Source organism: Orbilia oligospora (genome assembly GCF_000225545.1).
Source record: "Orbilia oligospora ATCC 24927 unplaced genomic scaffold scaffold00054, whole genome shotgun sequence".
Lineage (NCBI taxonomy): Eukaryota > Fungi > Ascomycota > Orbiliomycetes > Orbiliales > Orbiliaceae > Orbilia > Orbilia oligospora.
Genome location: NW_011645611.1, coordinates 522111 through 537489, shown reverse-complemented (window position 1 = coordinate 537489; position 15379 = coordinate 522111). Strand labels below are relative to the sequence as shown.

Below are 15379 nucleotides of genomic sequence, written 5' to 3'. Positions count from 1 at the left end.
ATGACCCTTCCAACTTTTAGGATCTATAGATATCCTCACATAGATTGCCATAGCTGGCGTTTAATTTCGCCGCCTGATTTTCTGTATTAAAGAATCAGGCACATCCCGAGCAGACGACTGAGTTTGTGATATTTCTAACTTGTTTTTTGCTTCGATTTCTGCCCTTTCGATCCAGCGCTCTCGAAGTACAAGGAATTCAACTTGGATCATACGGCTAATTGAGTGTCGATAGTATGAGAGGTCGTAGAATCGTAGGTAGTCGACTGAATAGGCTTTGCATGGCATTTTATATGTGGTATAGTGGTTTTATAACGTGTACGATGTAATTGAAATCTGTCGTGTAGATATTTTGAAGATCAAATCGAGCGACGGTGTTTAATTCATAGGAGCCCGACGGGTTATATTTATTTATATATGTTGGTTCCAGGATCGAAGAAAAGCCAGGTTAAGCCCGATTTTCGTGAAAGTCTGACTGCCCCCAGGCGAGTTGTCCGAGTAGACCCGAACGAAAATACAAGAAGTTGGTATAACCACATGTACAATTGACCGATTTGTGGGTTGGTTGATATCAAAAATTTGCGGTTTTCCAAAAAAAATGTCGGGCACTAATGCTGGCGAAACTGCATTGTGGAATTCCTGAATTTGAATGAGTGTATATATATGTAGTGAGAGGGGTTCGAAATTCGGTCGGGATTGGAGGAGATCTCGTTGAACCAGAGCTGCAAGGCCAGGCTCCAGTCGAGCACCAGAGTACTATACAGAATCCAATGTTAAATTGCGTGTTCCACTGTCGGCGTGCTACCGTATACGTAAGTATGAGTAGAGAATTGATTGACTCAGAGCTTAGGCTCCGATGCCCTGCGTAATCTCTGAATCAGTGGTTCTGGTTCACAATTCTCGCTTGGATTTCGTAGCGTTGCAGGTTCCCTCGCCTCCATCTGATATATCTGAGCGACTCTCAAGATAGCGTATTCCTCATTGATCATTTCCTTCAATCTTGCCCACCAAAATGTTGGAGAAGGCTGGAATTGCGGGTATCCTAGGATACTATCTTCGTAAAGGTCAAAAAACGGATATGCGGTCGTCGTGCAAGGCATTCTCGCGGGTTAACAGTATTAATATGGGCTCAAGGACGTCGGGTCTGAAATTCAAGATACAAGCACTGCGAAGGAACTAGCCGCTAATATACCAGTCGCCCAGGAAAAATAAAGGCTGAAGGGAAAGATAGGCTGTTATCAACGGCATTTTCTATCATAATTCCCATTGGAATGAAGAAGCCACCTGAAACTTTGGTCCCACTACGCGTGCTCCATTCGTTGGCCAACCTGGCTTCCTGTGATTCTGGCCACTTGTCTTGCTTTTCAAGGTGCTATTTTGAGATTGTCGAGCAGGTATCTATACGGTCGGGCCCAGGTACAATTGCAGCTGATGGTTCTCCAAAGCGGTTGTATACCGGAACCGAACCCCAAACCGGTCCGCATATAACGAATAGAAAATCCTCGCGACATAAAGATAAGTTGATTGCGAACGGTACTCAGAATTTGAGTAATTCAAGTCCTTCTCGAGCTTGGTTGGATATCCAAATAGCAGCCGATTGAAGGCCGCTTTCAGACCAGGATCTATTTAACATGTTAACTGTTGCGCCATGAGTAGAAATGGTTTGGTTGTGATTGGGCGTTTGGGACCAGGCAGGAGTCAACTCGGAAAAATTGGCAGCCGGGTAACACTACCGCAGTATACATTAGGCCCAAATGGGCTTTGGCTTCCTTGGAAAAGGCCCGTGCATGGAGCGTGCATTTTGAAACCCGACTGTCAATGTCTGTGCTCAGATATAATTGTCGACGTTATGGTTTATATACAGGTTTTTGATTCCACCCAACCATCATTCTGCTGGATCTGTGCACACATGCGTCTCGTATCCTTTCGAGGATTGATTATATAGGTTAAGGTGGCCCTAGTCAATTAGGTACTGCCATGAACAAAAGCTGCACGTACCTCCCTCAAGATATCCCAGCTGTGAGCTATTCTTTTACCCAGTCTGCATCAAAACGTTGGCAAAACCAACGCAGCGGTGATCAATGGCCAAACCGATACTCTCCGCGCATAAAACGTCCTTATGGTTGGAAGGTACCTAGGCCCAGTCGAATTATGGCTTAAGAAGCTTGTGATGTACGGCGCGGACCGGATCCTCTCAATCGCATTAATTGGGTGTCGACGTGTCCGGATGTCGTTGAGCATATGAGGTATCTTTAACTAGTTGATTGCGATCGCGCGACTACCTAAAGCTGTGTTAGTTTTTTGGGCACACCATTCTTTTCGTAACATTTATAACTTTAATAGAGTCTAGTCAAACGTCAAGCTCACTGTGGATGTCATATATGTAGGGCATGAGCTTGGTATCACGAGACAGGGATTAATTGCTCTAAATCTAGTCGCACCGTACCTATCCGATTTGATTCGATTCTCAAGTAACAAAATTTTTGAAATCTGAGATTATTTAGAGGAGGTAAGGCGAGGAATTGGGAAGTTAGACACCCGCAATTGATCATTAAAGCCCCGCTGATAAGTACTTAATTTTCGCGCGTTCGTGAGTTAACAAGAGCTTCGAAAATGCAGTCCTAGCAGCCTTTGGCTGGCGAAACTGCATGTTGTCAGCACCAATCCGGATATCCCTTGCACTGAACAAAGTGCTAATTCAGACCCGCCTGAGGCCAACTCAAGCACCAAAGAAACAAGAGGTAAAAGATTGGGGTTAAGACGCTCAATGACCTAGGCACATGAGCCTCATGGGTTTTCAATGAAGTGAAACGTATAATTATGTAACACATAAAACTAATAGCTACTATATATAGTATTCGAAGATGTTATGATGTGTGAATGCTGTTTGAATATTATCATTTATCGAGCCCTTAGGAAGTTAAACGTTTTGATGTCCAAGCCCTGAATGGCTCTATCAATGCCTACTTCCTTTTCCTCTTAAGGTTGGTAGATGGAGCTTGGTCTTTTGATGCTCGGATTCTTTGAAGCATAGATTTTTAAATGAGCAGACTTTCGAGAATCTCCAAAACTGGATCAAAATGTAAGTTCTCAAACCCGATCGAGGACTACAAGGTCCCGCGCGTTGAGTGAGGCATATGGGCCCCGAGTTTCGCGGAGGTGGGACAAAGGGTCGCAAGGCATGATCAGACGGAATGATGTTAACGTAATTAACCAGATCTGGTGGGTACTTGAGTACAAATGTTAATACGATATATACAGTCTTATCGAGGGTCCTCCGCTGTATTTTATATTGGACTCGAACTATTCCAAGGATATACTAGGTGATCATTGAATAACTCTCTTTAACTGGAGCTTACAAACTGAACGAACTTATAGGATTGGTTCGACGGAACAAATATAAAACTGAAGGACTATGCTAAGTTCTCTCTTTATAAGATAGAACCAATTCGACAGCTGCTTAGTATCAGCGGATGACACCCCAGTATTCAGTTTTGTTGGTTATGGGCTCCCGTTCCGGGTACCAATCCGTCGCAATAAACTCATTGTCTCGGTAGTACTGTGTCCAGCCCACGGAGGTCTACGCGCATGAGTCCTCTTTCGTTCTTCCAGCTGGAATCGAGAGACTCTATCCGTCAGGCCTTTGCTTGGGGGAACGTAGTCCACATAATCCGCAGGAGTAATCCAGATTTTGCAAGGCATCTTGTACCCTATAGTGCAGTGCTTACTACCCTTGGAGTTTAAAGGATGGGTACTTCGGCAGTTGAGGTGTATAACGTGGAATATGAATGGTTGATGTGGTTCAGTTAGTACCACATGGAGGCCGCTTGGTATGTCCGGTTGCTAGCCGATCACCACAACACAATTATAAGATATAGTTTCCAACAAAAACAACACAGCAGTAGCTGGTGTCAGGCTTTTGGGGCAGCAGTTCCTTTTGCTAGTTAACGATGTGTCTGGCTTTATTCGTTAGCCTAAAAGCATTTAATTTGGTGGTTTGCGAAATAAATTATAGCCGCTTCCTTGTCTTTTTGTTCGATGCCGGTGTATACAGAATTTGGAGCCCACGTATATGTTTCCGGGTTCTGATTGCCGTTTCGAAAATTTTAAACTTTAGGCTGCCAGGCCATGTCAGAAAAAAGAGTCAGAAACTGTTAACTACGGGCGCGGATAATATAATATCTTTGTTCGAGAGTGCTGTGTGGTTATATCCGGCTTAGTGAGCATAATAGTCAAGGCGAGATTCAAATTCTATGCTATTTTTGTTCTAATATCCATAGTGTCAGTTGATTAAAACCGGGACCGTCTAATTCGTCCGACCAGGTTAGCACAAATGCAAAGTAAATGATTGGTATGATATCTCATTGCTTCTATACCTTTCAAATAAGGCCATAATAAAAATTATATTTATATCCTTTTCGGTCGGTACATAATGCATAGACGGAATTGGGGCAAAAGCTTGACTACCTCCCGTAAAAGAAGCCACTTCCCGACGATCCGGCTTACCGAATGCACCCCGCAAGTGTTTCATTTTATGGCTCCATAGGCTAAAGAGAAACTCCAATTTTGCCGGCGAAATAGATCATCTGAACATTTGTCGATTTCAAAAAAATCATCCTATTCTTTTATCCTGAGGCCAATGAGCACGTATACGCGTACACAGATGCAACCAACCATCTGCATCTTAGCTAAGGCAGACTCGATCTGTAATACACACGCCAGATGCTCCTTAATTACTTCCCTCTCCAGAATTGACTCTCGACGGAGACCAGTTGAAAATATGCCTAAATAGACCCTGGAAATCGATATTAATCCTTTTCGCCCCTTCTCGACGTTCTAAAGAATGACGTATGATTCGATAATAATGTCTTCCTTTCCCCCGGTTTCATCGAACTAGAGCTTAGAGGTTCAGGCTAAAAGGCTTCCAAGAACGCCATCCTGCATCGGCTCCAAATTCTATAAAGCTTGACCTACTTGGCGAGCTTGGCCTACCTTCTGGGCATTATATCGACAAGCTTCTATTTCCTATACTACTGATTATAGCCACCATGGTTGCACTCTCTACCCTTGCCTTTGGGCTTTCGAGCGTTGCGTTCGCTCTTGCCATCCCTACCTCTAGCGAGAATACTCTCGAAAAAAGAGGCGATTTTAACTTTTTGTTCGGGCCAGACCACCCACTAGCTATTGCTCGTCGCAATGAGACGCTAGCTCGCCGTTCTAATACGAACTATAACCAAGACTATACCACTGGTGGGACAGTCCAATTTTCGCCCCGAACAAACGGGTTTTCGGTGAATTGGAATACCCAGAATGACTTCGTCGTCGGAGTCGGTTGGAATCCTGGTAGCACTGCGTACGAATTCCATTTCATTCTCCCCGATTATTCTAACAATGGTAGCATCATACAGACTTCTGACAAATCAATTTAATAGTGCGATTACATATTCTGGCACTTTCTCCGTCTCCAGTGGACTAGGCAGCCTCGGTGTCTATGGCTGGACTACCAACCCGCTCATCGAGTATTACGTTATGGAAACAAACGTCGGAATCAGTGGTCTCGGAACCGTCAGGGGCTCTGTGAGTAGCGACGGCGGCACGTATACCATCTACACGAACACCCGTGTCAACCAACCTTCTATTCAAGGCACATCAACCTTCACCCAATTCATTTCCGTCAGGAATGGAGCACGCAGCAGCGGTACTGTGACGCTCCAGAACCACTTCCAGGCCTGGGCGGGTTTGGGGATGCAACTTGGAACTATGAATTTCCAAGTTATTGCTGTTGAGAGTTGGAGTGGCAGCGGGTCGGCTTCACAATCTATCAGCAATACCGGTGGGGGTGGAACCGGAACCGGAACTGGAACTGGAAATAACCCAACCACCACGCCAAACAACAACAACGGAGGCACCTGCTCTGCACTTTGGGGACAATGTGGAGGGATTGGCTGGACTGGCCCTAAATGCTGCTCAACGGGAAGTTGTAAATCTTCAAATGCCTACTACTCTCAGTGTCTCAACTAGAATACAGGGAGCAAGTTAGTCCATGTGACAATATATGAAGAGACTTACTGAAGATCAAGTTTTGGCTATGCGTTCGATCCATTAACAATATTGGCGCAAGCCGGTCGGTGGGTCCGGGATATGAACTGGTTGCTACTTCTCTTTGCAATTCCTAACTTTCTTTCGATGCTGGACAAAATTTATCCTGTAAATCTTAACGTCCTTGAGGCGCGCATTGTATATAAATCAAACTTCAAAAATATCACATAGGTATTTCTGCTGGCAGTTCATTTGCAATTCCGGAACAATTAACGGATGATCATATGAGCCCACAGGCCGGTGATCTACGTATACGTAGATAAAATGATGATCCATGCATAGCTAATAGATGCTCTAGGTTTAACATGCGATTAAACTTCGTAGTGCATCATTGTAATTAAGATAGTACCATCTTATTATCCATAGCTCCAGGTTCAATAACAGAGCAACTTGGTTACGCCAGGCACTAAACCCAATCATCTTTCTACCCCTTGGCCCCATATGAAGGGCGTAATACCGCTTTCAAGTACTGCATATATTGTATACAATTTAATGGCCGCTGCTAATCCGATCTGATTGATAGCGTACTACCAATTGCCAACTGTAAGTCCCCCTTATCTTTGTTTAAGCCATTCTGCATCCTCCTTAGCCCCCTCAACATCCTCTCGTAGGACCTTCCCTTCGATATTTATTTCCTCCGATGATTGAAGTACAAACAGCATTCTGGCCCACCCGTTATCTGGTGTTACGTTACGCCAGGCTATCCAAGTCAGTTCCCATTTCGTCAAGTAATGATATCATCGATATTTCCACTCACCATGATTTGTACCCCTCTGTATCGCCACATCCCCGCGTTTCAAAACTCTCTTCTCACTCTCTCCTCCGTCCAAGCCCAATTCAATCTCCCCTTCTATGACAACACGAAAATCAAGACTCTGCGTTCGATGCATAACCGGCTCCACTCCCGGTCCAAAATCTACAATACGACAGACAGTTCCTCTCTGCATTGTAAGACCTGGTCCCCCATTTTGCATCAATTTATGGTAAGATTCAATATCAGCAGTGGTTGAAAGTTGAGGAGTAGCTGTATTGGTGTATACGACATTGAAGGCCATTTTGTCATTCAAGAGGGGAATCCATGTTGCCGGGGTGGAGGAGTGGATGACTGCTTTCCCCTCTTTGTTATTTGCTGTTATGTGGTGTGTAAGCCCGGGTAAGGGGGGTGATATTTGCGTCTCGTTTGCGACACGGGTTTCCATTGTGCCTGTTCAGTGTCGGAGTAGGTATGTAAGCTCTTATTGATCCCCTGTTAGTAGCATGGTAACAAGATTATTTTATCATTTATCATAACAATTTAATGGGTTGATTTCGCATTGAATTTATATTTCAGATCCGTAGATCGAACCCGCATCCCGCAAGGAATCAAACTCAATTGATTAATAAAGCTTTTGTGTGGGTAACTCTTATGCAATGATATTTACCTGGAAGCCCGAAGGCAATGTTTTAAATAGGAAAAATAATAATTACCAGGACTGAGTTCAGATTATAGTTTGACTAAAACTGAATATACTAGATAATTCGTATATGCATATACTAAAGCAGGAGTTACCGATATATCGATATGGCGAAGGAACATTCAAATTGCTTAAGTGATCGAGCTGTCAAGTTAGAAAGCAAAGGAAACAGCAGCAAGCAGCTTCTGAAGAATACGAAGAACTTTAACACAATTTATAGGCATTTGTAATGAGAGAAATCCAGATCCATTCTTCGTGTTATCAATGGAATGTTACACCTATCCTCCCCGATAGCGTATAACGCTCTCGATTGTACCCTCGAGGTATGGAGAATCGATGCACCAATTCCGAAGCAAATTGTATACCTGAAAGACTACGTATGGTATCACACAAAGCAAGCTAGGCTGTAAAGGCTCCATAATTTTCGTGTCTCTGTAAACTGAGAAGCTATGGTTATACGTTAGACATGTATTTTAAATTTTATTCCAAGAAAGTTGCGCTGCCGATCAGAAAGCCTTGGGTTCCTTCTGGGCGAGGTTGTGCTTGTCATGGCAATGCAAAACTAGGCATCCTCCTGCGCAAAGTTCTAGCCTCGTTCAATGCAAAGGCTGCATTGCATCACTGCAGCAGGTGAAAGGGCCAGGATAAAGACGAATACAAACCGGTGGAATTAATTGCAATTAATTGTGTCGCTCCCCACAAAAATAATTTTCATATACTAGTGCTTCGGGAACAATATGAATTTAAAATTCAATCAACTCAAGCGCTATCGTGGCTCATTAGAACATATGTGCATGGGCCGCATCGTGAGGCTGCACCATTGGTACCTTGACGTCCACTGCCACAAAATTAACAGGGGGTCGCAAGTGTTTTGAACCTCGAAAAGTAAGCGCGTGACTGTGAAGGTTCAAAAGGACATAACCATTCAACTCCGAAACATTGATCAAAACCCGACGCTTATGCTATCATGTATCCGTTTCGAATAGCATCCCGACAGAATTGAGAGACTTTGCACCGTCGAAGGTGGGTTGTCAGGCTAGGGCGCTCAATTTGAGTTCAGACAAAACGCGAAGTTTTCCGCTTCTCCTTTGCGATCCCCGGATTTTGTCAACCTCGAAATACAACATGCAACACATATGTGAGTAAATCTTTATCGCAGATTTGCTAGGAACCATTATGCACCAAGATCGAGACTTATCTGAAAGTTTTATGCCCTTAGGCCGTTCGCGATCGATTCTTCTCCTTCTGTTAGTGCCCTGTGTATCTGCACTGGACTGGGAGGAGTTCACAAATAATTTCGCCACAGACTTGGTATATCCACCAGCTTAACACTCTTATACTCTAAATCGACAGAACTATACTAACACTGAATTGAAATCGATCAAAAAAATAGGCACCGTTAATAACCCTCTTCGGTGAACAAGTATCAAAGCAATTCCTGAGCGAATCATTAAGCATATGGGACAATGTAATATTCGCAATGGCCCCATTGGGTCTGCTTACCGCCGTCGTATCGGCAATTCGGGTATGCGGCACTCCATCCATGCGCGCATTCATAGGCAGGGCCCAAGAAAGTCCCGGTACAGCCGAAGTAGAGCTGTTATCATGCACTTCAGAGACTACAGCGGAGCTATTCAACGAGGGTGGTATAGCCCGTGTTTTCGGAGAACCTCGAATCCTCGAGGTCATGGTAAAGGCTAGGGATGATAGCCCGGGAGCGTTAACGGTTGGATTGTTTTCGGACGTCCGTGGACCGTTTTGGAAAGAAATCGGAATTTCTAGTAGAGATCTGCTTTTGCGGTTAAGAGACGGGGTTGGACATACGGATCTTGAAAAGAAGCTGAAGTCAAGATATCATCGGCCGAATCTTTCTCTCAATGTGGGGATCACGCAGTTGCCAAAATTGGTAACGTATAGTGCTGCCGTTGTTGGTGTGGTTTTACAAGCTGGTATCTATAAATCCATAGACCTGAGTTCTTAGTACTGGCTAACCCGAAGAAATTAGGGATGCTAGTATTTGCAGCGCTCACAGTGTATACCTACCCCGACAAGTTCCTAACTGCTGCGGAAAAACCAGCAGAACCATATGCTTTCCCCATGACACTCTCCGGTACGGTTCTAGTCTGCTTCGGCATGTTTCTCTGCGCATTTATTATCGAACGCAGCACCGACGAGGTCCACTACAAGCAGCGTGACCCCGACCCTAAAAACAAGTGCAAGATATACTGGGTCCAACCCGGTGGCCAGAACATTGGAGACCAAGTCTTCGGATCTTTCATCGGGTACTCCGAGAAGTTACATTATATCCGATCCACAAAAGCCGATCAAGGAGGCGGAGATGTCATTATGCTATGGATTGCGGTTATTACTTCCGTGCTTGGGTTCATACTCCAATTCGTGGGACTGAGAGCTCTACACGCCAGTGTGATATTGTTCCAAGTCGGCTCTACTATATTGATGGCGATCATACGAGCGATGTTGCGAACCCAACGGCTAGATAGCATAAAAAATGTCTTGGGCTCTTATGATAGTCGAAATGGAGGAAAACACCCGTTTTCGCAAAACCCAAGGCTTCTACATGGTCATGAGTTGGACCTACTTGCTTTGCATTTGTTCAAAGCCGATACTATGACTATTAGTGTCGACAAAGGTGCCCAATTGGAATGTATGCCCCTAATATTAAGTCGCATAATATCGATTTAGAGTATTTAACTAAAACGGTGTTTATCGATAGTTGTCCCAAGACCGATGCGAAAGTCATCGGGCGTGCGGAGCAATAGCTTGGAACTAAATTTCGATATCGGTCGAGGCTCACCAGAGAATGTCACACAAGCTTTAGAAGCTCGTGAACAACTGACAGACATGACTAGTTGCGTCAAAGGCCCTACATGGGATGATTTAGAGGTCAGAGTCGCTGCTAAGCAGCTCGCAGCGACTGTAGAAGGTGTGATGGAAGTTCTAGCTACACTTAAGGGGTCTACCGCTTCACCTGGTGAGATTCTCAAGTGGAAAGTCGCTGTGAATACTACTATGATTTCGAGCCTAAGCCGACCGACAATTCTTTCAAATCCGCCTGAAGGGGCACCGGTTAGAGCTAGTACTCGACAGGTTAGCGAGATCTTCCCGCTCTCCAGTTTGTCATCAAGGCGCCATGCCCAAGAAATCCCCGGAGGTGTCCCAATATCTGACACATTCGCCTTATTCATTGAGAAAGGCGACGGTCTGTCGTGGAAAGCCAGACTATCACAGTTAGAGGCTCTAATCGGACTCTGGGCTCTATCAATAACCGTATACGATATACGAGACGAAAAGGAAGACGAGATCATTCCTAACCATCGAATAATTTCTACCAGGGACTTTGCCAAAACAAATACTTGGTATCACGTCTGGGTTCAAAGAAGGCTGTCAGGAACATGTGGACCGATTCGCCGAGACTTAATCCACAAAAACCGCAATTACACCGTCGATAAACACCTTTTTGGAAGGTTAAGCCCATTCCCAGCCGATGAGGTAGAACCCGAGGTTTTCGCCGTTAAAACGCAAAACTCTACTATCACAATGTGTGCTCAGGATGTTTTCATGTTCTTCTTATCGGCCGCTCTGCAAGACATCGACGACATTCAGGGGACCACTGAAACCCGAGACCAGGCGGGAAGACACTCCATTGCCATGGCCCTTCAAAATAGTACTGTCGAGTCACTAGCAGATCGATTTGAAACAAGTGGTCTGGGATCTAGAGAAGATGCCTATATGTGCATCTTCCCAGTTCTCCAGCACCTCAACATGATGCCGAACGTAGGCGATGTACTCAACGCCGTCCTCACACAATGTGAGACCTACAAACGCCATGGCAAGTGGCTAGATGCAGAGGGTCTTTTGCAATGGCTATCAAATACTTCGGTTGTAGCCGGGGCCCATACTGCCCTTGAAGCACTTGCAGAGTTGTACTATGCTGCAATGCGAGAACTTGATACAACGATATCCAACCTAGGTTTTAGCGGGATATCTAAAATGTTGAAGGAAAACAAGGACCCAGATGTTTTACCAAAGGTTCGGGAATATGCCTGGATTGGGCTCCGGATCGCAGAAGAAAGAGGTCTCGACGACCAAAAGAAACAGTTATTGGCAAGTGGAGCAAGGGACGATCTAGTCCCTGGGTATAGCTATACACCTGAAGTCAGCTTGAATCCAATCGATTGGGCAAAGCGGAACAACATCGTCATGATGAAATACCTTACCGGCCGGAAAAATGTTAACCTAAATGCTCGCGACGATCTGGACGGTCTTTCTGCGATATTCTGGGCCATAATCCACGAAAATACAGAAATGGCAATGCTACTTCTCCAACATGGCGTCGAAACTAACATATCAGATAAGGACGGCAAAATTTTGTTATCGTACGCAGCTGAACATGGGCTACTGGGTGTTTTGGAAATCTTGCTGAAGAACAATACCCTAAACATTAACACACCAGACAACTTGACGAATATGGCACCATTGATGTTTGCAGCAAAGCAAGGGTTTATCGAATGCGTTCGACTCTTGCTAAATGAACCTTATGTTGCCATCGACCGTCGGGACCAGAATGGGTATACGGCACTACACCTTGCAACCATGGAGGGCCATTTCGAGATTGTACAGTTGCTGTTATCCCATGGCGCCGATATATCCGCCGAAGAACCGTCCAAGAAATTGACCACGCTTCACATGTCCGCAAACCGTGGAGACGAGAGGATTGTGCAATACTTTCTCGATAAGGGAGTAGATACCGAACAACAGGACTCAACCGGTCGAACTCCATTAGACCTAGCTGCTGGATCTGGCCATGTGGGTGTGGTTACTATCCTTTTAACGAAGGGTGCACAAGTCTTCGTAACTCCTTGGACACTCCGTGACCGCCTACACGGACGAACAGCAGTACGTCCAGCAGCGAAACATGGGCATTTACAGGTCTTGAAACTTCTTTTTGAACATAAAGGCAACGAATCTTCAACCGAGAAATCTGAAGGGTGGGATGATAACAAAGGGATATGCCTTTACGAAGGCATAATCGGTCGACATGAAGGAGTTGTCAATTATATAATAGATCCAACCGCAGAAGAGCGTCTGGAGCAGATATACGCAAAGAGTACGGTCGCGCAAGTAGCGATCAGAACGGGAAATTTAAGCATGGTGCAACTAATACTGAAGAAACGGACGACCATTGATGGTACCAAGAAGACTTGGGAACTTCACTCCGCGCTAGGAAAAGGGAATCTGGACATCTTGAAGTTGGTCCTAAATAGTGGTGCCGACATAAACGCAAGGAGTGAGAAGGGAGAGGCCACCCTTCATATTGCGACGAAGAGGGGGGATAACCATATCGTCGAATATTTGTTGAAGCATGGGGCGGTTGTCGGTGTAGTCGCTTTGAACGGTCACACAGCCCTCCATGAAGCGGCAATTCACAATCGATTTGAGATTGCTCGGATGCTATTAGATCGTGGGGCAGACATCCACGCGCTGGATACTTTAGGGAAAACGCCGCTCTATTGTGCAGCAGAATATGGGAGATCGGAAGTCTTGAAAGTTTTGGTCGAGGCCGGCGCAGATGGAGATGCAATCATTGCATCTGGAGAGACAGCACTCTATGTAGCATCGTCTAAAGGCTACGAGAGTATCGTTCAGACACTACTGCAACATGGCGGACGAGCTAGTGTTAATAAATACGAAACTAGAAGTCTGCGAACGCCATTAATCGCAGCTGTGGATAATATTTCATCATTAGATGGCATCGTCAAGCTGCTCTTTGATGCCGGAGCTTCTCCCAATTCCAAAGATGCGAATGGCGAAACAGCGATATTCAAGGCTACCAGAAGGGGCCACTACGATATCATATTACTGTTATTAAAAGCAGGGACTGATCTTGGTAGCCTCGACCACACTGGGAAAAGCGTATTATTTTGTGCGGTGGAAATGGGGCAGTACGCCATTGCGAAGCAATTAATTGATGCGGGAGCTTCCGTTAACGCGAAAGATAATATGGGACAGACGCCCCTGTTTTTCTGTCTAAAGGGTGAAGAGAAGTTTTATAAGATGGCCGAGTTATTGTTAGAGAATGGAGCCATTGTTGATGGACAGGACGGGCTTGGGCGAACGGTGCTTCGTCTTGCCATAGCAGGTGGCCTTTGGGATCTCGAGAAATTGCTGCGACGTGAACTTGGAATACAAGAACGGAACACTAGCGCTTCCTAGTTCGCAAGCTGTAGCTGTAGATTCCAGTTGACGACTTAATAATCATATAGAAAAATGTTCCACTAGTTTTCCAAACAGTATTCCAGAACAATATTGGTTTAATTTCGAAGTCTTGATCGTAGGGGTCATTGATTATATCAATGACAGTCGATATCAATGATGATTTCAGATGATCATCGCCGAGGCCTAGGAGGGCCGAATGACAGGTTGCTGTTGTTCCACCGCCACTGCGACATACTTTGCAGGTAGAGACTTCTGCAAATATCCGTCTGCAATCTCAAGCTGTCTATTTGAAGATTCAATATCCAGGAGAGCTTCCTCTTTTCTTGAACCATTATATCCCAAACCGTTCGAGGTGTGTTGTCTTGGATTTTAAAATCAAGGGGTACCGTAGAAGCTTTGCAGGGCATGACGTAGAGACTTTAAATCCCGTCGGATACTTCTTGATTTTTGCGGCTATGGTCTCATAACCGTATGAGCGGCCGTACAGATGATGGGGAATGAGTGGGAATATTGTTTTGCGGAGGCTGATACCGCAGTATATATATATATATTTGAGGACTGAATGCGTGGTAATGCAATGTCCTTAGCTTAATCTAAGGCGAGTTGTATTGCTTGGGAGGTTTCTTTCGGCTGCCTGCGCACATGTTTGATTCGGCTTTGCTGTATCGTTGCAGCAAGCAGCCCTGGTTGCATGCAAACCTAGGTACTGACGTATACGACATAAACTCCACAATAAAGGGTCTAGAGACCATTTGTTTCCCGAGGCTCGATAAGGCGGGCAGAAGTAATCTTGATGAGTCTACTGTATTAATACTAAAGGGAATATTTACAAGGCAGGAAGCTTCGACCCCGAGAGTACCACGATGTGTGCTGGTAAGCTATATACTTGAACCATGGTACTGCGTTATTGTCATCTAGACCATGGTTTGAAGTAAGCAAGTATGCAAACGGGTCTAGTATAATTTCCTCCTTGGGCTCAATTTAGCATTGGAATAATAATAATGGGAAAAAGAAAAAGGTGAATATTAGAGTTGTGCTGCATCCTGTAGCTGCATTTGCAAGAGCCGTAACCTCCTTGACCGATAATTGTACTGTGCGATTTCTGATTGAATTCGTCTCCGTATTTGAAGCGGGCTTAGTATGATTGCCCCGGCCTCTGACTTCCGCGTGATTCGACGCATTCTTTTTGTTATTTGGTCCCACAGGGCTTTTGGTAGGTCTGTTTGAATTTCGAACGGCGCGCATAATGACTTGCAGGGCATTTCTTTGTTCTAAGCTAAGACCTGATATTAATATGACTAAGAGAACAACTTTATGGAAAGGTATAACCTGTGTACTCACGAAGGATAGAGGTAAGTAAAAAGTTTGAGAGAGATTAAAAATAAAGGTTGTCGAAGTAAAGGAAGTTCTCCGAATGGTTTGTCTCGGGTCAGAAATGATTAGCTTTAGCTATAGTGCAGCGTGCAGGCTGACCGCGTGCATCCGGTCAAAGCAGAATTTTGTATAACTCACTTTTCAACGACGTCGTTCTAACAAATTAGCCAATTTTCGCTCCTGCCAGGCAATGATCAATGCTCGCTTTTCCGCCTCAG

At 44.9% G+C, this 15379-nt stretch overlaps 3 protein-coding genes across 3 annotated transcripts; 2 read left to right on the top strand and 1 right to left on the bottom strand.

The window, feature by feature from the left end:
• Positions 1-5045: 5045 nt before the first annotated feature.
• On the top strand, positions 5046-6018 carry AOL_s00054g187 (uncharacterized protein; the record flags this gene model as incomplete). The annotated part of the gene is made up of 2 exons (XM_011121503.1): positions 5046-5350; positions 5430-6018. The coding sequence occupies 2 exons, from the start codon at positions 5046-5048 to the stop codon at positions 6016-6018; spliced, it is 894 nt and encodes a 297-aa protein (XP_011119805.1).
• A 632-nt stretch (positions 6019-6650) lies between these two features.
• On the bottom strand, positions 6651-7295 carry AOL_s00054g186 (uncharacterized protein; the record flags this gene model as incomplete). The annotated part of the gene is made up of 2 exons (XM_011121502.1): positions 6651-6796; positions 6854-7295. 2 exons carry the CDS (start codon positions 7293-7295, stop codon positions 6651-6653), a joined length of 588 nt encoding a protein of 195 aa, XP_011119804.1.
• A 1735-nt stretch (positions 7296-9030) lies between these two features.
• On the top strand, positions 9031-13784 carry AOL_s00054g185 (uncharacterized protein; the record flags this gene model as incomplete). The annotated part of the gene is made up of 3 exons (XM_011121501.1): positions 9031-9499; positions 9556-10215; positions 10285-13784. 3 exons carry the CDS (start codon positions 9031-9033, stop codon positions 13782-13784), a joined length of 4629 nt encoding a protein of 1542 aa, XP_011119803.1.
• Positions 13785-15379: the final 1595 nt, after the last annotated feature.